This window comes from Scyliorhinus canicula, chromosome 10, assembly GCF_902713615.1.
Source record: "Scyliorhinus canicula chromosome 10, sScyCan1.1, whole genome shotgun sequence".
Taxonomy (NCBI): Eukaryota; Metazoa; Chordata; class Chondrichthyes; order Carcharhiniformes; family Scyliorhinidae; genus Scyliorhinus; species Scyliorhinus canicula.
In genome coordinates, this window is record NC_052155.1 from 95,361,300 (window position 1) to 95,388,109 (window position 26,810).

The window sequence follows — 26,810 nt, forward strand, 5'->3', positions numbered from 1 at the left end:
TTCATGGGTTCAATGTTTTTGGTGATAGTGGACGCCCACTCTAAATGGTTCACGTCCACCGGGTAAACACGGCAAGCACAGCAGCGACAATTGAAAAGCTCAGGGCCCTTTTGCAACACATGGACTTCCGGAGGTATTGGTGTCGGACAATGGAACAGCATTCACAAGTGGGGAATTTGGAAAATTCCTGAAGGAAAACTGAGTCCGTCACATCAAAACGGCCCCTTACCATCCAGCGACCAACGGCCTGGCAGAGAGAGCGGTCCAGACACTTAAAGCGGAACTCAAGAAGCAGCTGGCAGCGTCAATAGACACAAAGCTCTCCCCCTGGCTGTTTGATTACACGACCACACCGCATTCCACAACGGACATACCGCCATCTGAACTCTTAATGGGAAGGCGGCTGCGAACGAGGCTGAGTCTCCTTTCCCCCAAATTTAACGGGAAAAGTGGAGAAACAACAGGAGGCCCAACGCAGGGGGCATGATAATAGTCGGCAGCAGAGACATTTCCAGGTGGGGACACCGGTTTGGGTCAAGAATTATGGGAATGGACCAACGTGGTCAAAGGCACGGTAGAGTCCCAAACAGGGCCCATATCCTATGAGGTTTCAATAGGAGGTAAGGTGCTGAAGAAACACCTAGACCAAATAAGGGCAGCGGAACACACCTGGAGGCAGGCGAAGCAGGACCGCCTCAAGCTGGGGTAGCCCAGACGGAAAGGATCCCCAGCCCCGAGCAATTTCTCCAGACCCCGTCATCCAGTCATCAGAGTCGGAGATGGACACACTTGACGAGGCCGCGACACCTCTCCCCGAGGAAGAGGAAGAACAACTTCCAAGGAGGTCGTCAAGGAAAAGATGGGCACCTATAAGGTAAACCCGCCCACTTCAGAGAATGACCCGGCGGACGACGCAGAGGTGACAGACCCAGACATGAGGAGCAGGAAGAAGCTCAGAGGAATGCCAGCTGGCAGGAATTCCTCGGACCTTGGGGGGGGAGGGGTGTAATGAACTCCAATTGGCTTTATTGGTTGGCCAATTGGAGTATTTTCTGTCATTGTCCTTCAAGATGGTGAGGGTTATGGGTTTGGAAGGTGCTGCCTAGGGAGCTTTGATGAGTTCTTGTAGATGGTACACACCACTGCTGCTGTGCGTTGATGGTGGAAGGAGTGTGTTTGTGGAAAGAATGTGTAATGAACTCCAATTGGCTTTATTGGTTGGCCAATTGGAGTATGAGCTCCCTCAATGACAGCTCATTGAGGGGGCCCATATAATCACCTGTGTAGGCTTTGTGAGCAGTCTAAGTTGACATGACTGCTAGCAGCACTGTTTGTAGCTGCTCCTGTAATATCGTTATTGTAAATAAATATTGGTGTGGTGATGGAACTCCTGCCTCCTGTGGATTACTACAGCAAAGGAAGCAAATAGCAAAGGAGATGAAATAATTATTTATCAATTTATTTTGAAAATGAAGAGGAAGGCGGATGAAGAACCATGCAGTCATTCTACAACCACATCTGTTGTCAAAAAACAGGAAGTTCATGGAATCAACAATGTGCATCCTCTGATTCTGATAATGATGTGAAAAGTTGTTGCAGGCTACTACCAATCAAAGGAATAATGTCTCTTCAAGCCAACACATCCACAATGGACAAGTAAAAGTAAAGAAGAAAAATTGAAATCTGGAAAGTACAAATTGTTTCAGTCCGTATTGCTAAATGGACATAAAAGCTGTGTTTACAAAGACTCCGATGAAGAAGTAAAAGCTGTAAAAGAAAGAATGGTGCAAAGAAAACCAACCAACTATGCAAAGATTGAACCCTCAGCTTTAACTGTTGCTGAAAGTAACCATGTGAAGGAAAAGAGGAAATGTACAGCTGGAGGGGTTGAAAAGTGTTAATTGATTAAAAATTAACCAAACATTTCCCTCAGCATTGACAATATTGCTTGTAGTTTGGCTTCAGAAGAGACTCAAAATTTGGATAAGCATTTATTAGATGATCAGAAAAGGCTGGTGTTTTACACAAGAGACAGAAAGAGACAGAACTGCAGAAGGTACACATTCGGGGACCCTTTCCAATCTGGAAACCTGACAAAGGGAAGCACATTGTATTTGATTTTGAAGAAGAGAGTGAAAACAAGGTACTGTTTGAAGATATTAGAGGGAGTTTTATAACCTTAGATGCAAACCTATCCGCAGAAGAACGGAGAGAAGATCTAATAAAGATACTGGCAAAACATAGACAGATTTATAGGGAAACACCAGGGTGCACTACGTTAACTACATGATGTAAACATAGGAATCTCTGAACCAATAAAGCCACATTCGTCTTGACTAAAACCACAGAGGCTAGCTCAGTTAGAGACTGAAGTATAGTGCAAGTTGGATATGTTGCAGAAGCAAGCAAAAACGCGGTCGTTCACAGAACAGCAAGTAGAGTTTGGGAGATTGAGAGCCATATTAGTGGGTGAACCAGTGCTAGCCACCCCGAATCTTTTCCAGACCATTTAAAATGGCCACAGGTGCCAGTAAACTGGGTGTAGGGGCAGTAGTACTACTACTAATAATAATAGCTTATTGTCACAAGTAGGGTTCAAGTAAGTTACTGTGAAAAGCCCCTAGTCGCCACATTCCAGCGCCTGTTCGGGGAGGCTGGTACGGGAATTGAACCCATGCTGCTGGCATTGTTCTGCATTTCAAACCAGCTGTTTAGACTACTGTGCTAAACCAGCCCCTACAAGATGATGATACACGCATAGAGAGACCAGTGGGATATTTTTCGATATTTTTCAACAAAACTAAGACCATGCCAAAGAAATTCCATCATTGAAAAAGAAGCCTTAGCCTTGCTACTAGCCCGTCAGCAATTTGAAGTATATGTCCAGCATCTGTAAATATGTTTAAAACCCACAACACAAGCCTTTTCCATTGGATTTTATTATTCCAATAGCTCAATGTTAAAATTGTACACATCTCCGGAAAGGATAATGTGATAGCTTTGTTAAGAGCTGACTAGTTACCAAAGTAGAGACTGGTAAGGGAACTTATATAATGGGGATGGATGAATGGATATATGTTTGTGATTTATGTCTTGTGTACCTCATAATAAAATATCTGTGCCATGACATTTCATTCGATTTAAGGAGGGAGGTGTGTTGAGCCCCTGTTGATTCCTGTTGATTTCCTTATTTCCCCTTTCTTAATTTTGTCATTATCATTTTGATCCATGGGTCTTAATGGAGGAAGTGAGGAACTCAAAAATTACAAAAGAGAGCACTGTGCTAGCCTTCGAACGCAGAACGCAGACTTTTTGGCACCCGAGCAGTGGGACTCAGTTCGATTGGTTGGCTGGTGGCCAACGAATTGGCCAAAAGGCTATCTTCTGCCTGGTAACAGGCAGTGATTTGTTCCTAATCGTGTGGAATGATTTTTCAGTGATCCAAAAATGCTCAGTGGAGTCCTGGAAAATCAGAGGAAAGGAGCTGCTCTCTCCCTCTTTCTCTCTTTTCACCAGAAAGGTTGTATTCTGAAACTGCAGAGACCTGTGAAAATCATTGCAGACTAAAAGCAAAAACCTTGAACTAAAAGCTTATATTGAAGGAAGGTGTACTAGAAGATAACCATCTGAAATATTTGCTATTTTTACATCTCTATTTTCCCCTCTGTCTGCTTGTCAGTCAGTGTGTGTATAAAGGGTGGGGGCAAGTTAAGGAGTGGGTAGGAAGTAAATAATAGTTAAACAGTTGTGTTTGCTATATATTTGATTATAGTTATTGTTATTAATAGAATTAGTTGTGTTTAAATTTATAATCCTGGTGACTGTGGTTATTGGGCAGCTAAGAGCCAAAGATTTTGGCTGTTTTTCTCATAATGATGTATTCATTTCAGTTGTGTTGTAACTCCGGGTCAAGTGGGGCTGGAATTGACCGCGCACTAGCCCAGGGGATTGTAACAGTATATTAAGCTTTTTGAGCCCCAATCTTTGTAACAATTAGGTGATCACCTTGTAAAACAGCTCGAGTGCCTGAGTAACAGTTCAGCATTTCTTCCAAAATAGTGGCCACCAAAGGTCAGATTAATTTCTGCCTGGTACGTCCTTGCATTCTTGGCCTTAAGAAACCAATGTTTTCTGTCCTATGCCTCCCCAGAACCGACTCCCTCCTGCATCCAAACATTTCTTCTGTTGTGCAATTTCTTACCTGTCCAGCATTCTTTGGGCTGAAACTTATATAGGTGGCAGGGCACCCGCTGCCAGGGTAGACCCAAACACCCTTTGGCCGGCAGTGGGGCCAGGGGCCACGTTTTGCTAGCAGCAGTAAAGTGGTGTTGCCATCTCTAATAAGGATGGCATCTGGGCAGCACGGTGGCCTAGTGGTTAGCACAACCGCCTCACGGCACTGAGGTCCCAGGTTCGACCCCGGCTCTGGGTCACTGTCCGTGTGGAGTTTGCACATTCTCCCCGTGTCTGCGTGGGTTTCGCCCCCACAACCCAAAAACGTGCAAGCTAGGTGGATTGGCCATGCTAAATTGCCCCTTAATTGGAAAAATGATTGGGTACACTAAATTTTTTAAAAAAAGGATGGCATCTGCACCCAAAAATTACCAGCTTGAAAGAAGACTGGTCACTCAAAAGCCGCAATAATGTTGGCCATTGCCAGAGCTGCATCTGCAGTTTGGTAGTGTGCCCTCAAATTCAGGTAAATGTAGTTTGGGGCACCAGGGCCAGTCAGATAGACTCTGGAGAGGGTGAGGGATGGGAGTCACTGAATGACATTGGTTGGCCCCAAGGCAATGGTACCAATGGGATAGAAAGACTCAAAGCACCTAAGGCTCTCAACATTCCAGTGGCAAGTGCTGCTCCTGCAGACATATACCCCAATCCCCCACCTTACAGGTTTGAATTTAAACAGTTTACTGTTCCCTGGTGTGATCTCCATGGCAATTCCTCTACCTATCAGAGTCCACTTGCCAACGAAGCAGTCCTCTCATCTCATGCGGTATAAACCTTTACAATTGCTATTTGTGCAAATTGTGTCCTGGTGAGTGCAAATGTTTTGACAGCACGGCAGCAGTAACTCTATCTGTTACTTTACCATCATTGTCGTTGCTTACTTTGTTCTTTCCTTTGTTTTCATGCCCTATATTGTGCACATTTAGACAGCTTGTGTTTCTTGTAGATGCTGAAGCATTTGGGTCAATATGTCACTTGCTCTGGTGCCAGACTTTTAACTACCACTTGCTGCTGGTTTATTATTAAATTCAACATTTTGCCTTGAATTCCCAATTGCTGCGATGTGGTGAGGAGAGGTAGAATGGGCCCCTCCTTTCCCATTCCCCGTTTGACCGTAACAGTTCTGTTTGAAAGAAGACACATGCTAATGCTGGCGGTGTTTAAGTGCTCTGACTGTAAAGGATGTGTTGTTACTCGTGTCTTAATAAAGCTCGTAGTCTCAAATGTGGAGAAGATGCTTTATTGTAAGTTCGTTCACTCTTCAGAGCTGTTTCCTAAGGTTACCTTCAGTGTTCCTAGCTGGCGTGTGGGTGTATCTGTGTTGCTCCAAGTTCTGCCCTCAGTGAAGTGTCTCCTCACTTCCTGTCCCCGTCTATTTATATGGCTCTCCCGTGCCCCCTCTAGTGTTTGCTCAGTTGTATTGCATCTAGTTAACTTGTGATCACCACATCCCCCTTTTTCTCTTTACATATTTTCTGTACATTGTTAAAGAAAATTGTACATCCTGTCCCGGTGTATTTATAGCTCTCCCTCTGGTGTTTGCTCAGTTGTTTTTGTGTCTAGTAAATCTACGATTACCACATCCCCCTTTTTCTCTTTACATATTTGCTGTACATCGTTAAAGAAAATTATAGAAAACAGTTACTTATGATATGCGTATCTATGCAGGTGATGGTGCTATTGCATATTGTACAAAGCCAATGTAGTTATATGTCCAATCTTAATAAAAACATTTATGAGTCCAAACTTGATGAATTTGTTCAGAGCTTTTTTTTCTTTTTGTTGTTGATGACGTGGTGATATTGATATTGCAAGTCCGCTGTGAATGTTGTTGGTGTTCCTTATTATTTTAAGTACCCACTGCATCATCCCGAGGTGTTTGCATGGTCACCTCACTGATGTTGACTGGCATGGACTTTTTTTTTTTTGTGCTTGTGGTGTTGATTTATTGTCTCATCCGCCTTGGATGCTGGTGTGCTTGCTCGTTCTGGAGCAGACGTGAGTTTGTGCGATTCGTTGTCATCCCATGACATGTTTGTAGTCTTGTCATCGTTTTGCAGTGAGCTGTGGCAGTGTCCTTCATGTGCCGAGTAGTACCATTGTGTACAAGTCATTGTTTCATTGCTGTTGTTTCTGTCGTTTCTGTTTTTGTTGTTTTCGTTGCCGTACTTGTTGCTGTTTTTGTCGTTTCTGTCTTTGGTGTTGGCACTGTCGTTGTTCCAGACTTTGTTGTTTTCGTTGCCGTTCGTGTTGCTGTTTTTGTCGTTTCTGTCTTTGGTGTTGTCGCTATCTTTGTTCCTGACTTTGTTGTTTTCGTTGCCGTTCTTGTTGTCTCTGTCTCTGTCGTTGTCGCTATCTTTGTGCCTGACTTTGTTGTTTGTCTTGTCGCGCTTCATGTTGCTTTTGTTCTTTCTGTTGTCGTTCTCGTTTCTGCTGTGCTTCTTGCTATTGTTGTTGGTCTTGTCGCGCTTCATGTTGCTTTTGTTCTTGCTGTTGTTTGTCCCGTTTCTGCTGTGCTTCTTTTGACTGTTGTTTTTCTTGTTATACTCTATTCGTGTCCCGAGTGGATAATTTGAGTCATTGAGCATTTCGTCTCGAGAGTGGTGCGAATGATCTGATGTTGCATCGGTGCAGGTGACATCAATCATTTGTGGAGAATTGGATTCCTCATCTTTGCTTTCTTGGTGCTCCTCTTCCGGAGTCAAATTCTTCTCGATTCCATTTGACGCGGTGTCTCTGGATTCTTGGCGCTCCTCTTCTGGAGTCAAAACCTCCATGATTACAATTGACATGGTGTCTGTGGACTTCTGGCGCTCCTGTTCTGGAGTCCAAATCTGCATGATTTCACTTGACGTGGTCTCTCTAGACTCTTGGTGCTCCGCTTCTGGAGTTGAAATCTTCATGATTTCTGTTGATGTTGTCTCACTGGACTCCAGGTGCTCCTCTTCTGGAGTCAAAATCTGCATGGTTTCTTTTTGCTTGGTCTCTCTGGACTCCAGGTGCTCCTCTTCTGGAGTCAGAATCTGCATGGTTTCTTTCGGCGTTGTCTGTCTGGACTCCAGGTGCTCCTCTTCTGGAGTCAAAATCTGCATGTTTTCTTTCGGCATCGTCTCTCTGGACTGTTGGGTGGCCCGACTCTGTGCTTCTGTACAGACAAGCTGAGAACTGTCAGTCTCGCTGTGATCCTGTACGTCGAGTGCGATCACCTTGTTACTGTTTTCGCTCTGTGCTTCGGTACAGACAAGCTGAGAACTGTCAGTCTCGCTGTGATCCTGTACGTCGAGTGTGATCACCTTGTCACTGTCTTCGCATGCAGTGAGTAGAGGTGCATTGTCTTCTTCTTGTTCATGTGAGCTTGTTAGACTTTCATAGTCTGCTTGTGGTTGCTCAGATATGGCAGGTTGACCTTCATGGTCTTGCGCATGCATGGTGTCAGTGGTTAGATGTACGTTGTCTTCTTCTTGTTCCTGTGAGCTTGGTAGACTTTCATAGTCTGCTTGCGGTTGCTCAGATACAGCGGGTTTACCTTCATGGTCTTGTTCATGCATGGTGTTCGCCAGGGAGTGTTTGCTTGCATCCCTTTTGGAGTCTTTCATCACTCGCACTGTGGAGCCTGTCATCACTCGCTCTGTGGAGTCTTCCTGTGCTCTCTGTGTGGCGTCGTCTTCGTCTAGGGTATTGCTGTCATCCAATGTATCGACGAGCTGCCATGGCATCATGGTGTTGGATTCATCTACCATGAGTAGAGTCGTGTTGAGCTTTGCAACGGTGTCGCTGATGCTGTGATCAGCATGTCCAAATAACTCCTCCATGTCTGAGTAGTATTCTTTGATACCCATTTCATCTTCATTGGCTTCTTCTACCACGAGTTGATTTGTGTTGAACTTTGCGACCATGTCGCTGATGCTGTGATAAGCATATCCGACTGACTCAGCTGTGTCTGAGTAGTATTCTTCGAAAACCAAATCATCCTGGTTGGATTCTTCTACCACGAGTTGATTCGTGTTGAACTTTGCGACCGTGTCGCTGATGCTGTGATAAGCATATCCGACTGACTCAGCCATGTCTGAGTAGTGTTCTTTGAAAACCAAATCATCTTGGTTTGATTCATCTACCACGAGTTGGTTCGTGTTGTGCTTTGCGACCGTGTCGCTGATGCTGTGATAAGCATATCCGACTGACTCAGCCATGTCTGAGAGGTAATCTTTGAAAAACAAATCATCTTTTGTTGTTTCGGAATTCTTTTTGTTCTCTTCACTTTGGGTGGTGCAGACTGCTTTTTTCAGGGTGTTGTGCAAGTTGTTTTTAACTGTTGGTTTAAGTTCAGGCGTTTTTTTGTGTTCTGAGGCAAGAAAATTTGTGTTTACCACTTTAAGTGTCTTGTTTGCAATTTTCGGGCATTTCCCTTTTAAGTGGGCGTGGTCGGGATGCTCAGACGTCATGACGTCACGCGCAGGAATGCATTGCGCATGCGCAAATCCGCCTTCCGCCTTCACTGTGCGGTTTTGTTTCCATTGCGCATGCGCATTACGATCCGCGAACAAAACTTTTTTTGACTGCGCATGCGCGGCTTGCGCATGCGCATAACGATCGGCACCGCGATATTTTTTAAACTGCGCATGCGCGGCTTCCGGTTCCGGCGCATGCGCAGACGCAATTTGTAGTTCTTTGCTTACCGGAGACTGCAAAATGTGCTCCGACGCCATTTTTTCGCGGATTTCAGTGATTTTTCTGTCCCATCTGGACTGGATTTCTAAAAGTTGTAAGTTACCTTCTCTTCCCGATTTGGACTGGGTTTCAGCATTTTGGCTTTGTGAGAAATTCTTGTTATTTCTTCTTTTTGATCTGTACTTTTCATTCGCGATTTCTTGTTCTTTTCGTGATTTTTTAAGTTTTGCATCACTCAGTCTCTGTGCAGTTTGGACTCTGAGTATGTCTTGCTGTTCAAATTTCTCACAGTACTCTTCAAATTTGTTTAGTAACGTTTGTAAGCTGTTTCTGTCTTCATCTTTTGAGTATTTAAATCCATTATACACTTTCCTATTTACAGGCCCTGCGGTGAGAATTGCTATTTTAATGTTGTCGGAGGCGTCTTGTACCTCATTAGCTACGAGATCCAAATCAAACATTTGTTTAAACCTTTTCCAGACACCTCTTACATTGCCAGTCAGGTCTAGCTGCTCTGGGTATCCATACCACATCCTCGAATTAGCGATGTCTTCCCAAGTCAAATGTCCAGTAGGAGATTTCCATGCCATTTTGAGCTTTCTGTATCTGCCACTGAGTTGTCCTGTAGTAAGCGTCTGAAGCCACTCCTGGGTACCATGTGTTGTTACTCGTGTCTTAATAAAGCTCGTAGTCTCAAATGTGGAGAAGATGCTTTATTGTAAGTTCGTTCACTCTTCAGAGCTGTTTCCTAAGGTTACCTTCAGTGTTCCTAGCTGGCGTGTGGGTGTATCTGTGTTGCTCCAAGTTCTGCCCTCAGTGAAGTGTCTCCTCACTTCCTGTCCCCGTCTATTTATATGGCTCTCCCGTGCCCCCTCTAGTGTTTGCTCAGTTGTATTGCATCTAGTTAACTTGTGATCACCACAAAGGATACACACATACAGGTGTCGCTGTAAGTTGTGAAAAAAGTAGCTTTTATTATACTTAACACATGCATGCCCTCCCCCCTTCCCCCACCACAACACACGCGCACACACACACACACACATATATGTAAGTTTAAAGGTGCAATGAAAGGCATCAGTATACGGATCCTGTGGGTTGATCACTTTGATAATTTCAGAATGGACATGATGGTTTCTGGATTCAGCCTCAAGACGATCTTAAGATTGTGATGGATGATATATCTTTTCTTTCTGGAGACAGCATCTGCTGGCTTGATTCTTACAGCCTGTGGATTGTCAAATAGTAGGCAGGACTCGAGCCTGCAGGACATGGATTGAGAGAGAGAGATTACCCATTCAGGGGTCCTGCTTCTTCAGTATCTCCCTTTCTCTATTCTATGACCTGAAGAGAAGCCACACCCCTGCCTTTGCTGTCGACCCCCATGGCCCCAACTCTCACCGTGACCTCCAGCCAAGAGTCCCCTCTCAACAGCACTTCCCTTTTTCTGGGTCGTTCCAAGATCCTGGGACTCCGGGGGTTGTTCCAGCAGCAGCCACAGCCTTCTCCGTGGCACTGTCGAGTGCAACAGCTGTTAATCTCTGATTGGCTGGCTGCCCTAAATGTGTGAGATGTATCTCATGGTTCCCAGGTCCTCTTCGAGTCAACATGGGTGTCTTGCCATTTTTTTCAGGCTGCATATGAGACACCTGCCGATTATTGAAGATCCTCCCCAAGCACCATCCAATTATGAACTTGATGCTCTGAATATTTATACCAGTAATTAATCTCTATGAAGTAGAGTGATATTAATATATTACTGTTATGAGAAGAATTTTCATAGTCATAAACCATTTAGAACTGACTGATATCAGTACATGAAAATTGACCACAATGCATTTCCCAGTAATGACGAAGTAGTGCTTGATGGAGCAGACAGCTCACAATTCTTGCGATCAACAAAGCATTTGATTGTTTATTTCCACCAGCTAGGATCCACAGTTCAGTTTCATACAATTTATTTTCTCAGAAATATATTACAACTGAGGCAAATCACTTTTCTATCTCACAGATGGATACCTTCACCATTGAGGCAGTTTCTATTGGAATAATTAAAAGGATTGTAATTGGCCATGATGGTGTGAAAGCAGGTACCGTATAATTTACCTATTTCTGAATACTTGGGCTGGGATTTTCTGGTCTTGTTGTGACAGGATCCACCATGAGATATTCGGCGGCCCAGCCAAAAGGCCATTGCCTTTTAGCGGATTGGATGATCCCAGCGGCGGGCAGGGGCTAAAAATCCTGCCCTTGTTTATCATATGAAGGAAAATTGCGATGATATTATTTCCAATGGTAATTTTTATGATGGTGCACTGATATAAGGGAGTAATCATATAATTTACAAATTTTTAACTATTTCCTATAATTTCTGTTTTTAACTAACTTGCAGTCCTATTTGGTGCAAGTATTAATGTGTTTAAAATAAACACGTGGTTCAAAAATGATGCATGAAGTAAGCCATATCTGCTGATGCACAGAACGATTTTAAAATATGTGCATTTTAAAGAGAATGCAATGGATGGAAATTTGGTGAGAGTGGGAATTCTCAGGTAAATAGTGGTGAATATATATCAAATTGAAATTTAGTTTTACAATTGAATTTGTATATGTTATTTAACAATTATTTACATGAATTTCCAGCAGGTATTTGCTAAAGTCCCACATCAGAGATTGTTAGTTAAAGCTCATAGAATTGAAGACAAATTATTGATTGAACATCTGGAAACAGAGGGCACGAATCAGCGGACAGAAGTTAAAGTCCGCTGTTGGGCACATTTAGCAGATCCAGCGAGGGCAAAAACCAGAGGCACCAATTTAGTGATTGTCAAAATGATGACATGATGAAAACATGTTTTTCAGCCTTATGTGGTTAGGATCTGGAATGCATTTCCAGAGATTCTGATGGGGGCAGATTCAGTCATGGTCTAAAAAGAGAATTAGATAATTATCTAAAGGGAAAAGATTTGCCGGGCTTCGGGGAAAAGGTGGTGGAGTAGGCGTAGGGGAGTTGCTCTTCCAGAGATTTGGCACAGACATATTGGCCAAATAGTGACCTTCTGTGGTATGACCATACGCTGATCCTGTGTGGTGCCTCTCTTGGGGCTTCTACAGAGGTAGAGGCAGGCTGTTTCAATCTCTGTTCTAACTGCTGAAATGCTTTTGATAGACGACCTTATAGTTTTGGAAATCGTGAGGATCTTGTCAAAAACTGCTCTACCTGCACATTCGTAGGAGTTGGCTTGGGTACCGACACAATAAGCCCCATATTTACTGACTGAGGATTGGTCAACAGGAGAGAAATGTGAACGCTTTGAGTGACGTTTCTACTTCCATTTTCCACTTCACTATCATCCCTTTCCTGGACCAGTGCCAGATCCCTCCTATCACACTGCTGGAGAACATCTTATAATTAGCAGTGATACCCTGTGAGGTTGCAGATACAGAATCTGTCATCTTGTTTAAGATAGCAGCATGGTTATAATCATGGCCTGCATAGAGTCACTCTCAATGGCAGATATTCTTGCAATTGCATGCAATGCTAATGCAGGCCTATTGCATCTGGATTGCTGCATCCATTCTATTGTTATGGAGAATATGTATGTCATTTATCCCAGCAAATGGCAAAGTTTTTGCTGTAGATCCACCATTCTTCTTCAAACAAGCGTCCCTAGATTTCAGCAACGGTGTACAGCTGAGCAAATTTAGAGAATATTCTCCGCTGATGTAGATTCTCCACTGCTGTTCTTGTTACTGGTGGTTGCTGTGTGTACCTGTGAGCTGTGAATCACCAGGTGAAAACCCAATTTAGAGTCTAACTGAAGCCATTGAAATGTGACTATTTGCTTTGGTGCATAGCTGTGCATCCTGTGATGGTTTGTACAAATATGGGGCGGGATTCTCCATCCTGCTGCACCAGTTTTCCGGTGCAGCGCACCCCCGCCGGCAGTGGGATTCACCGTCCTGCCAGCCGGCCAACAGGGTTTCCCATTGTGGGCAGCCCCAAGCGTCAGGAAGTCCCCAGGCATGAGTCCGCTGCTGACGCAATGAAAAATCCCGCCAGCAGAGATGTTTAAAATTGCTTTGTTTTTGGGGACTGTCTTCGAATTGGGATGAACTGGAGGGGGTCATATGATTTCTTCTGAAGTCTGCCCGACAGCAGGCTTGGGTGATATGGCTGTTAGCGATTAAAGGGAGGCTTGGGTTGTTATGCTGAAAGATGGCATAAGATGTTCATACTTGGAGACAAGGGCAGTGGCATCTGTGTTTACAGTGGTCAGATAGCAAGACTTCAAAGTCCCAGGATTGACAAGACAAGGGCAGTGGCATCTGTGTTTACAGTGGTCAGATAGTAAGACTTCAAAGTCCCAGGATTGAATCTCGGGTTGTAAACAGTGATGTTTAAACTGTCCATTTACATCTAAGAAAAAAAAGAGTTGGGCTCTAAAAGATAGGTATGCAGCATTTCTATCTGGATACAAGGCCTATGTGATTCACTTTGCAATGGAGATAGGCTTTGAAACAGAAATGGTTTCTAAGATATCCGTGAAATTCCCAGACATGGGTTATTTGCCAGGATCTGGGAAAAAGAGAGAACAGCTGGAGACAAAAGTCTCAATGGTTCAATGTGCAGGAATGTGGGTGGAATATTGTGCTTGGATTAGTGCGATTCTCCCCCCCAATGGCGTTGCACCTGGTGCACCTTCCCGTTTTCCTGAAGAATAGCAGGAGAACTCCTAAATTGGGTTTGGGCTAGGTGGCGAACTGATCACAATGCTTCTGAATGTGGTGCCTGATGAAAATATTTAAATGAAACATAAACTCATTGGGCCCACCCAATTGGGACTCGCTAGCTGGGCTTTAAATACTGACCCAGACCCGGACCGGGGCGTTCTCGTTGGTCCTGGACTATGACACTTGTCCTATACACTGCGGGCGCGATTCTCCACAAATCCGGCGTGCCGTGAAGGCTGGCGTAAAACTGGCCGTGTTTCACGCCAGCCTCGGAGCTCCGTCCTGGGACCCGATTCTCCCCCCCGGGCCGGGGGAATCACGGCGACGCGGAGTTAGCAAACGTCGCTAACTCCGCCCGCCAAGAGTCACGGCGGCTGACGCGCATGATGACGTCAGCCGCGCATGCGCGGGTTGGACGGCTCCAACCCGCGCATGCGCAGATGACGTCATCCCGCAGATGCGTCAAACCCGCGCTTGCGCGGGCCATCATGCCCCTCAGGCGCCCCGCGGACTGATCCTGCGGGGCGGCGGAAGAACGAATAGTGCACGGGTATCGGACCCGCTGCCCGCGATCGGTGCCCACCGATCGCAGGCCGTGCCAATCGGTGCCATGGTTGTCCGGGACGGGCATTTTGCGGCCGTTTTCACGAATGCTGAAAGCAGGTGTGCTCGCGGCCGTGAAAACGGCCATAAACTCCGCGGTATTCGACCCATCGGCCTGCGGAGAATCGCTGTTCGCCGTAAAAAACGGCGAGCAGCGATTCGTGTCGGGGGTGGCCGGAGTGGGGGGAGAATAGCAGGAGGCCGTGAAAATTGTCGGGAAGGCCCTCCCGCTATTCTCCGACCCGTCGTGGGCAGCGGAGAATCGCGCCCTGCGTCTTTATTTTTGTTGTGGAATAAACCTTCTTTCCTTCAAGCCTGAGTTTGCCTGGAGTTATTACAGGATATTTCAGAATATTGTTGTAATGAATACTTTTACAAGTATATCATGGAATGGATGTTGGATCAGTTGCAGTAGTGTGACTGAAGCCAAATCTTCATCGCCAGCCAGTTATGGCATTGCATTCCAGCTTGAGGAGGGGACTTGCATGGGTGTGCCCTGCCAGCACTGGAAGCAATGAACTAGTGAGATTGTGATGTCACACAGCCATAGTAGCTGACAAGATGCCCTTTTGTCCTAAATTTGGACCAGATTGGCCCATTGAGTGAATTTGTATATTTTTTAAAAATCAAGTATTCAGCTGCAAGATGAGCCCTTGCACCAATGCAGTAAAGGGGTCAACAGATTTCAGGTGAGATGCTTTTGACTGAATATTTAGGCTTCACCAGTGGAAGAATTATACTTGATGCTTCAAGGTTTTTTTTAGAGCCCGCGTTTACAGTCAGATGAAAGAAGAATAACGCATCCAGGTATGGAGGCTGAGGGGCAACTTTGTCTCAATGTGATGAGGGAATGGAACTGAAGATGCAAAGAGGGGACTGAATGTAAGGATTGAGAAGGTAGAGGATTGTGTGCAGAAGGCCCATCTTCTACTTTGACAAGTACTTCACCCAGCAACCATGCCTGAGGTGAGTCATATCCAACATGACGGTGATCATAGAACGGTGCTACCTGCTTTAACCTGATCATGAACCTAACAGAAGGATGAGGATGGCTCTGCCAGCGGCCGGCAAGGACCCTGTTATCCTCAATTTTTATGTCTCCAGTTTCCTCCAAACAGAGGTAGGTGAAGTGGCAACCTTTCAATACTATCTATTATAGGATCCAGGAGATCGCCATATAATTAAGCCAAGAACAGTTCCTCATCCTTTGTCTGAGGCAGGACAAGGATAATGAGATGGCATGGGGCTTTGCCAGAACGGTAGGATTCCTGATGGTGTGATCTACTGCACTCATGTGGCTTTGCAGGCCGCCCATGCCAATATGGACGGATTTTTAAGCTGCAAGTCCTTTCTCATTTTCACATCATGGCCGTAAAGTTTATTGAGAAATATACACTACTTTTTAAAAAAAAACAACATGGAATCTTAACATTATACCTTCATAAAATGGACTCAAGTGGCAACTTGTTTTGTGATTTTTGGACACATGACAGCAGGTCTCTGGGAATTTACATAAATTGAAAATGGCTTTCCAGGGTGCTACTTGACTACTCCTCACCATTTGAAAAGATTAAAAATTTTAATGTTTGCTGGCCACATGAAAGTGGAATTTTAGAGTCATTCAATGAGGATGATCATAACTGGAATATTGATCGGATATCAATCACCCACTGCACCCTCCCCCCCTCAATTGTGTGTCAATTACATTGGCTTCAACTCATTTTGTGGGCCAACGTACCAATGCTAGCATCACATGATTGAAACTGCCTGGAGAGGGGGTTGCTATCTTAAAAATTCACAAATGCAGCCTGGAAAGGGATTCTGGGTCTAAAACTGACAGAGGAAGAAAAAGGACTGCCTCCAAAAGACAGTCGGCAGAGAAGAGAGGTTAATTTGTTTTAGCTGAGAGACTATATTTATTCCCTGGAGAAGCTCAGTCACAAATTTAATCTAAAATGGCGAGAAACTTCCAAAAATCCATTGTCACCAGTGAACCATGAGAGAGTCTTTGAAGCCTGCAACCTTTCAACTACCATCTTAGGGACTGTGTGAGCATTGTGAGTTTGGGGAGTAGGAGCTCCCACCGCCTCCCTATCAGACCTCCATCAGAACCCCATATCAGAGACCCCTCATCAGAGACCCCCATATCAGAGAACCCCATGTCAAAGAGAAATAGCAGTTAGTAGATTGTAATTTACAGGACAATAGCCAGGTGTGTAGGTTGTTTATTTTCATTTCCCTTCACTCTTGAGTGCATCAAGTACCCTGCCTTGTAGTTAACCACAATATTGTTAAACATCCAGCTAGGATTGACACGTTCTCACGACATTGAAATAAGTGCTTTCTGTTGAGAAAAGGAGGAATAAAAGCACTTATCTCCTAGATGTTTCTCAGCATTGTAGTTAGCTTCACAGCTGGCTACTTGAGATGTATTAAAGCATGAAGGGAAATCAAAATAAACAATCCAGACAGTGGGCAAAAGCTATTTCTCGTTGAATGTAAATAGAAACCTCGCAACTCATAGGATCTGAGGGGGTTTAAAGCCTTGTGGTGTGTTTTGGTTTTCTATGAAGAAACAGCTGCTGCTTTTAACACTTCTGTCTGAGGCAGCATCTTTAAGGGGATGGTAAGCGAAAAGGCAATGATTTTCACTGTTTCTGCCTGAACTGCTCTTCAGTTTATAGGTAGGGCGACTGATGGGAGGTGTGGGGGGTGGGTGGGTGGGGGGGGTGGGTGGGAGGGGGGGTTGATCACTGATATGGGAGCCTCTGATGAGAGGCATCTTTATATGGGCGTCTCTCATGTAGGGGTCTGTGATTGGAGGCCTCTGTTTTGGATGTTCTCTAATAGGGGGGTCTCTGATATGAGGTATCTTATATGGGGCTGTCTAATATGGGGTTATCTGATAGGGGAGATCTCTGGTATGGGAGTCTCTGGTATGGGGGTCTCTGATAGTGGGGTCTCTGTTGGGGGTCTGATGGGGGAAAGGGTGACCCTCATGTATGCATGCCATGAGGTAACCTGAAATTACCATGGTGGGAAGGAAGGATGCCTCTACTCATCAGCGGGAGCGGGGGGGTGGGGGAGACTTTGCATTGTGGGGTGGTAGGGGACCGCCACCACCGGACCTTGGTATCAAGACCCAATACCAAGATTCCACAAGTTATCCGCCGTGCATAGATTTGCAAGGCAAGAAAAACAAAATTGCTCCTGGGCACTGCACCTAGTTCCAGCAGAGATCAAGAGCATTTCTACTCCGGCAGGAGAACTTTAGGTGCGATTCAACGGACCAAAGGTAAAGTTCCGTTTTGGGAGGATTTGGTGTGGAGTTTCGCGACAGCTGCGTGGGCGACATTGAGGCTCACATTCAATGTCACTAAGTGCAAAAATTGAGGCCCCACAAGAATCTCGACATTGCTGGCTTCCTTGCCCTCTGATTTGCCCAGTCATCACACAAGCATGGCAGCGCACAGACATGCTCCTCACTTTGGGGATGGCCACCTCACAAGGCTTCTCTACACTGTGGATGAGAGGCAAGGTACACTGTACCCCTGAGGGGGTCGGAGGACCAGCAGCAGGATGAGCAATGCCGCCTAGGAGGCACTGGCAGTGGCTGTCAGTGCGAGCAGCATGACAAGGAGGATCAGCGTCAAATGTTGGAAAGAGACCTATGATCGGCAATGGGCTTCAAGGGTCAGTTACCATCAGTTCCAGCTGCCCCCTCAAATTCCCAACCCCCCCCCCCCCCCCCACTCAATCCACTGGCTGGCACCTCGCACCCTCCTCACATCCAATCTTCAAGCTTGTCCCTCAGAACTCCCTGGCATCCACCACCACAACCCCTTCATGTCAGATGTCAAAAGCCCCCAATGCAGACCCCGTTCAGAGGATGGGTATGAGCGGGTTGGCAGTAGAAAGACAGGAGACAGACTTCAGTAGAAATTGAGGAACATCAGAGCTTTCATCACAGCGAGCAATCATCACTCTCTTGCCTGTGTAGTAGCCTGCTGACAGTGCCAACACAAGGGTTACCCAAGGGGAAGGAAATGGTAAGGGGTGTTGAGCTGGCAGACACAGACTCATCCAAGGAAAATCTGGAGATGTTAAGGGCCTCCCTGGTCCTCCTTGCATGTCGGATCCTCACCGCACACTGTCCTCCATCTTCCAGCTCCTCCTTGTGCTCATCCCCCATCCCTTCCTGGTCCTTCTCCTTCTCCTCCAGCATGACGCCCTGCTGCTGTGCCAGATTGTGTAGGGCACAGCAGACCACCACAAAGCGGGAGGCCCTCTGCAGGGTGTACTGCAGGGGACCACCTGAGCAGTCCAGGCATCGGAACTGCATTTTCAGCAGTCCGCTATACCACTCAATGTTAGCAAGGTGACAACGTGGGCCTCATTTAATTGGGTCTCCTCCGTGGTCTCAGGCCTCTGCACCAGTGTCATCAGCCATGTCTTCAGCAGGTGTGTCTTGTCTCCCATGAGCCAACCTGTCATCCTGCGGTGGTCCTTAAAAATATCGAGGATCTCCAAGTGCCCCAGGATGTAGTTGTCATGCACGCTCCCAGGGTAGCGGGCATGCACGTGCATGATCCTTAGGTGGTGGTTTCACACAATCTGAACATTCAGGTAGTGGAACCCCTTCCTGTTAATATATGGCACTCCCTGATGCCCTACTACACGCTGGGTGACATGCTTGGCTCCCCTGGACCTGGGACATCCCGGTGATGGCAGCAGATCCTACAGGCCGGGCATTTTGGTGGACCTGGTACAGGTCAAAGGTGATATAGTCTGATTCCCAGGCATACAAAGCATCCATCACCTCTCGGATGTACCTATGGGCTGATGATTGCGACATGCTACAAAGGCCCCTACTCATGCCCTGGAATGATTCGGTCGTGCAAAGATTCAGGGCTGCAGTGACCTTCACAGCCACTGGGAGTGAGTGTTCATGTCTGCAAGGGCATGGCACAGGTACCGCATTCTCTCTCTGTTGGGACGCAATCCTCTGCAGCACATCCCCTCCATCAACTCATGGAAGGATCAACGACTCCTGTACACCTTGGCACATCGCTGGCCTCCCCTTCTGGCCCCCTCCTCAGCCTGTTGTGTGACCAGGTTATCAGGATGTGCAGTGGCCCTCTGCATATGGGGTGTCGCCTTCAGCCTTCGTTGTTGTTGCTGTCTTCTTTGGCACCTACCCACCTCCGCTGCCACAAGCAACACAAGGGCAGCCTCTGTGGGAACTACACCAGCAAACATAGTTTTATCTGGAAGGAACTGGAGAAAGAGAGAGACCGACAATCAGGTAGGGCTTCTAATCCGGGCCCCTCAAATCCCCCAAGCTGCCCCACCCTTACCATGACTATTCTGTCTTCTTTCAGAGTGCAATCCAGTGAGCCAATTGAGCTGGCGAACCTTGCTCTGCACATTCACCCCTGCCACATCAGTCGGAGATCCCAGAGCTCTGTTAGGAATATTAGGGAGGCCGTCCTCAGCTTCCCACTGCTCATCCACACACTTCCCTTTGGCTGCGAGAAGATCCTCAGTGAAGCCCTGCTGTTAGTGTTTGATTGTTAGCAGCTGCCTCAATGAGGAACTGACCTCCCAGAGTTTACGCTATGCTTGTGGCAGCTGAGGCAGGCATACACCATAGAAAGCTGCAACGACAACACAGGCTGGAGGGCTGCACACCCTGAAGACCTGGCTGCACAGCAGGCTGAGGAGGGGAGGCCAGCAACGTGACTATTCAGGCATCTAGGTTTTCTGGACATGCTGTGCACTAATCATCCTCTGAGAAATGGCACCTGTGCCTTCAAGAGGGGAACATCATGTGCTATCACCCACTAGCAAGGCTAATTCCTCATGTCAAATAGCTTTCAGCTGTGAAGCTAGAGGCTGCTCACGGTCACAGGGAGTGAAATTGACTTTCACGAGAGAAGGTGCAGCAGGGCTCTGTCCTGTAGGAGTTTCATAGGACAGACAGGCTGCGGCTGTGTTTTCCCCTGTTATGGGTCTCCCCAATATTTAAAGACGGCTTGAAGGCCTCACAGTTGTAAAGCCCCTCACCTACCCACAACCCTCCCCCCCCCCCCCCCCAGCAAAGGGGCAACCCGGACCTGGAACGCTCAATATCCCTGAGGAGTCCCCCACTTCCCCAACCCCACCTCACCCAGAGCACTGGGGCAGCAGTTCTGGTGACCTTGGGCTGCATGCCGAAAATGGAAATGGCTGCTCACTCCCTCAGTTCCCCTCAGAAGCCCATTACGGAGGACTAAGAAACGTCTGCATGACATCCAGCTGGGGAGTCGGATAATTCACAGAAGTCCGCTGCATTTAACTTCAATCTCATTGATGAGATTGAAATGAATTCAATGATCATTCTCGCAATTTTTGAACGTGTTCTGGAACTCGCCATCGGGAGCTGGCCGTGTGAATCACAAAGGTGTTAATCGCAAAAGTGATTTTGCCCTCACCCGTTGTTCACCAGGTGGGCCCCGATCCACATCAAGAGCAGTGTGGATGCTGAATCGCACTCTTAATCTTCCAAATGAAGAATCTAGCCCCCTTTCTTTTGATTTAAACTCACGGGAAAGCCTGTTTGTATCTGTTCTTCTACGTAACAACACTCAAATGCTTCAAACACTCCGCTCAAATATCCATCTGCTATGGTCTGCTGAGAGGTAAGTAAAGGGGGAACGTTACCCCACATCTCTGCCCATTCCTAGCAGTTTCCATTCAAAAAATGCGCAGCTGGAGATGTAACCACTCCCAGCACGTCAGGTTGGTGAATGCCTGCTGTCCTGTCAATATCCACCATTTCTTCATCCTGTGCCAATCAGCCAATCCACTGTCTTCAGTCCTTCAGGCTGACTGCCCTGGGCCATTTGTTATGCCCTAGACTCATAGAATATCTACCGTGCAGAAGGAGGCCATTTGGCCCATCGAGTCTGAACTAACCCTCTGAAAGAGCACCCTACCTATGCCCACTCCCCTGCCCTATCCCCCTAACCCCACCTAACCTTTAGAACTAAGAGGCAAATAAACATGGCCAATCCACCTAACATGCGCATCTTTAGACTGTGCCCTGATCGCGGGCCGGGCCACTGTGGGGGCACCCCCCAGGGTCCGATCGGCCCACGCCCCCCAGGACCCCGGGGACCCACTCGCGCCGCCAATCCCGCTGCCAGCAAAGGTGGTTGAAACCACGGCGGCTGGAGAGGCCTCTCAGCGGCTGGACTTCGGCCCATCACGGGCCGGAGAATCGCCGCAGGGGGTTCGCCGATCGGAGCGGCGCAATTCCCGCCCCCGCCAATTCCCGGGTGGCGGAGAATTCCGGCCACGGCGGGGGCGGGATTTTCGCCGGTCCCGGGCAATTCTCCAACCCTGCGGGGGGGTCGGAGAATTTCACCCCTGACGACCCCTCTTTATCCTTTCAACAATGAGCAGAGTGAGCCAACAGCAAGAACTATGGAACCACATGAAACATGAAAGATGGTATTGATGGTGTCCCACATCCCCCTGTTTGACATGACTGCAATAATTGATTAGCTGGAGCTGTGTGTAGGCTGCAAGAGGTGGGCGTGTGGCTGGCACCAGTGGCAGGTGTATGTGGGTGAGATGGAGTATGTAAATGTTAGGTGTGAATCCAGGAATAGTGCCAGGTTGTGATGGGCGTGGTTCATTGAGCACTGAAGTTTGGTGAGTAAATGGGAGGTGACATTTACCGGCCTTGACAATATGTGTGACAATCACATATAACAATAAGCAGATCTAAACTGAAATATCTTTTTCTGCAGCTAGTGGATGGTTCCTTGACAAAGTTATCATCAACTATGAAGAGAATAATCAGGAGTTTGAAGACGTGTTTATTTGCAGCAGGTACACTATGGATTAAGAAAATGCCCTAAATTGCATAATTAGGAACCAAATGTAAACAACCTTTAGATTGAAACAACCATTGACATTAATAATTCATTGAACTCATAGGTGGCTAGATATAAATCGGGAAGATCAAAAAACTGAGAGAGAACTGATTGCAAAAAGTAAGTATAAGAATACATCTTTTTGCTTCAGAATATACAGGTACTGTTTGATGAATCATGCTCATGTAAATTAACAAATGCTAAACAAGTCACATTTATATAATGTAATAATAGAAAATGCTGGAAATATTCAACAGGTCTGGCAGCATCTGTGGAGAGAGAGAAAGGTCCCATCAGGTCTCTGACTGTTCTGCACCTTAACTTTAGTGAAAGGTTACAGACCTGAAATGTTGAGCTGAACTTTTGTTCTGGGGTCAGGACCCTGGCTCGGATGCATTTCTAGGTCATGATCCTCTATTGCATCTATACCTGACACCGGGCAGCATTTTTAATGAACAGGATAATCAGTGCTCTCCGTCCAACTAAGGATGGTGGGCATGTGTACAAGGCTGGGAGGCTAATAGGTGGCCCACTAGCAGTGAAAGATCAGCAGTCCGACTGTCAGAAGTGTGAGATGCCAAAGTGAATCGTGGCGCCATCTGCCAAAATGGAGGCGTCATCTCTTTAGCAGCAGGGTAGCATGGTGGTTAGCATAAATGCTTCACAGCTCCAGGGTCCCAGGTTCGATTCCCGGCTGGGTCACTGTCTGTGTGGAGTCTGCACGTCCTCCCCCTGTGTGCGTGGGTTTCCTCCGGGTGCTCCGGTTTCCTCCCACAGTCCAAAGATGTGCGGGTTAGGTGGATTGGCCATGCTAAATTGCCCGTAGTGTCCTAATAAAAAAGTAAGGTTAAGGGGGGGAGTTGTTGGGCTACGGGTATAGGGTGGATACGTGGGTTTGAGTAGGGTGATCATGGCTCGGCACAACATTGAGGGCCGAAGGGCCTGTTCTGTGCTGTACTGTTCTATGTTCTATGTTCTATCTGAAGAGCATCCATCAATGTTTAAATTCAAAAAGGTCAGCATGATGGACCAGCACCTTGACTGAAGTGTCAGCAGCTGCCGCTGTGGTGGGTGAGTGGGGGAGGGGATGTGGTCCTCCCTGCCGGGTCTGCCTCTGGCTATCTTGATCATGTTTCAACCTCAACAGGGGACCCACCTCTAACTACAGAATTCCCTTGAATTGGCCTCATGAGCCACCCGCTGCTTACAGGTGGATAGGAGTCAACCCCCACCCTTCCCCAATCCTACCATAATGAAAATGGCCCAGAGGGTGTCCATGGAGGGAAACCATCATGCTGGCCAATTGCAGGCCTGGCTTCTCCTAGGCCCACATCCTCATAAAAAATTTGTGCATAAACTCTGTTTCTCTTTCCACAGGCACTACTTGACCTGCTGAGTATTCCAGCATTTTCTGTTCCAGAACACTCGGTATTTTACTTTTGTACGCTTATATAATGCCAGACTTCATAAGAAGGGATGACTGGTAATTTAAGCACCAAAGAAGAATTGGGAGATGAGTTAAGCGAGGCGAGGATGGGGCAAAGGAGGGTAAATCAAAGGTGAAGTCGGAGGGGTAGGCTTTGAGGATTTCTTGATTCTGATTTCCATGTTAAAAAGGCTGATTTCCTGAGAAAGTGGAAGACCCCTTTAAAATTATTGCTGGCCTGCTGTCAATGGGACAGTAAAGCTATCAATTCCATTTTAAGGTCATTATTTCCCTTTCATTATCGGGCGTTAAAAGGAAAATTGACTGCAGAGAGTCAAACTGAGATGCAAATCTAGAGGAATTTGCAGGTATGTTTGAGTAAAGCCATGCAGAAAGATGTCAGTAAGTGAGAGAGTTCTGAGATCAATGTTTTTGGAGAGGGAGAGCCTGTGAATTTTGGTAAGGACAGGAGTGACAGGTGACCAGGATCTTGTAGACGCTAAGAGGCAGTGTTCCTGAAGGTCCTGGAGTTTGTACAGAGCACAGCTCAGCATTCTGACGTGCAGGACATTAAGGAAATCAAGGGTTGAGGGGTCAGACACACAAGTAAGACTTATTATGATCTCGATAATGTATGAAGTTCAGGGTTAAGCAGCACTTCAAGTTTTTGGATTATTGAGTTTAGGCTGCAGGAACAGCCAGAGTGAAGAACAAATGGCAGTATAATGAGTAAGGTTCCGAGTGAGGTTTGGTCAGGAATGCTTTCGCCTTTCTGGAGGTGAGTGTGGTTCATTAATTTCATAGAATTTGCAGTGCAGAAGGAGGCCATTCGGCCCATCGAGTCTTCACCGGCTCTTGGAAAGAGCATCCTACCTAAGCCCACAACCCCACCCTATCCCCATAACCCAGTAACCCCACCTAACACTAAGGACAATTTGGACCCTGAGGGCAATTTAGCCTGGCCAATTCACCTAACCTGCACATCTTTGGACTTGGACTGTGGGAGGAAACCGGAGCACCCAGAGGAAACCCATGCACACACGGGGAGAACGTGCAGACTCCGCACAGACAGTGACCCAAGCCGGGATTCAAACCTGGGACCCTGGAGCTGTGAAGCATTTGTGCTAACCACTATGCTACCGTGCTGCCCTCCAAAGTAATTAAGAGTGAGTAATTAACTGACTAGAGTTTTTAAATGCTTTAACTTGAAGGTCTCACAGACAAAATCATCCTTTCTGTGATGTAAATGTTGGGGTTCAAATAGAATATCATTGGTAACTTTGAACAAGGCAGCCTCCATGCTATGGAGAGGAAGGACATCAGATTGATGCAATCTGATTAATAAATATGGAGAAAGATTATCTTTGAATTGGGAGATTGTTGTGTCGCAGAGGATCTTCGAACAAAAGGGAGGTTTAGAAATGGAGCAGCGGTTGGAACGGTGGAAGGACCAAAGATGGATTTCTTAAGAGGAAGGGTTGCAACATTTTTGGAGGGAGCAATACCAGAAAGAAGAAAGATGTGACCAATGAGTGACAATATTGGGCAAAAGTGAGGTACAAGATCAATGTTTCCTCTGAAGTGCATGACTGCACAACAACCAGTAAGTTCTCACACATGTCGCACACATGTCAGCTCTTTTAAGTGCAAAATAATTTAAAGGGATTTGCAACAAATCATCTGCATGCTTCAAAAAAAGAAGAGGAACCTTGAGTTCGATGGTTGGATGCTAGATGCAAAGTGGAGGCAGGAGGTAGTATGTCTTATGGAAGAGATAGCGCTGAGGAGGGCAAGTGAAGGTAGAGGAGAAGCTAAGGGAGCACTATAGGTTTAGGATGAGGATAAGGAATGCAATAAGTGGCAAGTGACTATGAGTAGGAGAGACAGATGAGTAGATGGTCTCATTTTTGGACGTTAAGCCCACAGCACCCTGAACTTGATGACGCAGATGATGATGGCAGGAGTAGGGAAAGATGATCGAGGAAAGTTAAAGGACAAAGATTTTCAAGTTGTCATTCCAAACTGGAGTCGGAAAAGGATTGGACAGCAGGGAGAGCATGAGGAGACAAAGTCAGATTTAATTGTATATGATCATTCTGGCTATGCAACATCTTTGGGCCTATGTGTTATGAGTGGCACGGTAGCATTGTGGTTAACACTATTGCTTCACAGTGGCAGTGCCCAGGGTTCGATTCCCGCTTGGGTCACTGTCTGTGTGGAGTTTGCACGTTCTTCCTGTGTCTGCGTAGGTTTCCTCCGGATACTCCGGTTTTCTGTCACAAATCCCTAAAGACGTGCTTGTTAGGTGAATTGGGCATTCTGAATTCTCCCTCCGTGTATTCAAACAGGCGCCGTAGTGTGGCAACTAGGGGAATTTCGCAGTAACTTCACTGCAGTGTTAATGTGAACCTACCTGTGACAATAATAAAGATTATTATTATTACTAAGCCTGTTACTCTCAAATCTGACATTGCCAGTTTGTTGTAGTGCCAGGGGTACGTGGAATCTCATGCATAATTAAATGGCACCAAAGATGTTGAGAGTAAAAGCAAAGTTGATGTTGTACAGATTTACTGAGGCAGTAAAGCCATAGTAATAGGAGTACTGGAAGAAAGAGATCAGGAGATTGATGATGAGAAAGGAATGTGAGTTATTTTCCCCAGTGTAGAGGGTAAGGATGCAAAATGACTGGAAGCAAACAGTGGCTATAGGTAGTGAAGGAATCAAGGAAATGTTCAGAGGTGGAATTGTTTGTAATCAATACTTTGCAATCTAATTCAGTTTAAAAACAATTCTGATGAAGATAATTAACCAAAACAGTTAACTCTGCTTCTCTCTCCACAGATGCTGGCTGACCTGCTCAGAGTTACCAGCATTTTCTGTTATTATTTTAGCTTTCGAGCATCGTCGGTATTTTACTTCTAGCTTATTAAATGTTGGTGAATCATTTACCTAAATTTGCAGTCTAGTCCAATAATTATGAGATAAATCTGATAGTGAATGTTATTTTGCCATTAGCACATTATGCACACCATTAGTAATCTTGTATATCCAAAACCTGTCATATTAAAGAATTCAGAAGTTATTTGAAACAATTTTTCCTAACAAAGCCCAATTAATCCATTTATGCCATTTAAATCTTAACCTGCATACTTTAGACATTGTTGCAGGAGTCAAACACTCCCCACTCACTCCCCAACTGACCGATCAATGCTCAGCGTTCC

The 26,810-nt window shown here is 46.2% G+C and overlaps 1 protein-coding gene across 1 annotated transcript in view; it reads left to right on the top strand.

Annotated features, from left to right (window-relative positions):
- The window catches only part of LOC119972132, a 660,627-nt gene that overhangs the window by 335,366 nt on the left and 298,451 nt on the right, over nucleotides 1-26,810 (top strand). The window contains exons 30-32 of the mRNA XM_038808465.1: nucleotides 10,913-10,991; nucleotides 22,035-22,116; nucleotides 22,225-22,280. Of these exons, the coding sequence (XP_038664393.1) occupies nucleotides 10,913-10,991; nucleotides 22,035-22,116; nucleotides 22,225-22,280 (217 nt within the window). The remainder of the gene's footprint in view (nucleotides 1-10,912; nucleotides 10,992-22,034; nucleotides 22,117-22,224; nucleotides 22,281-26,810) is intronic.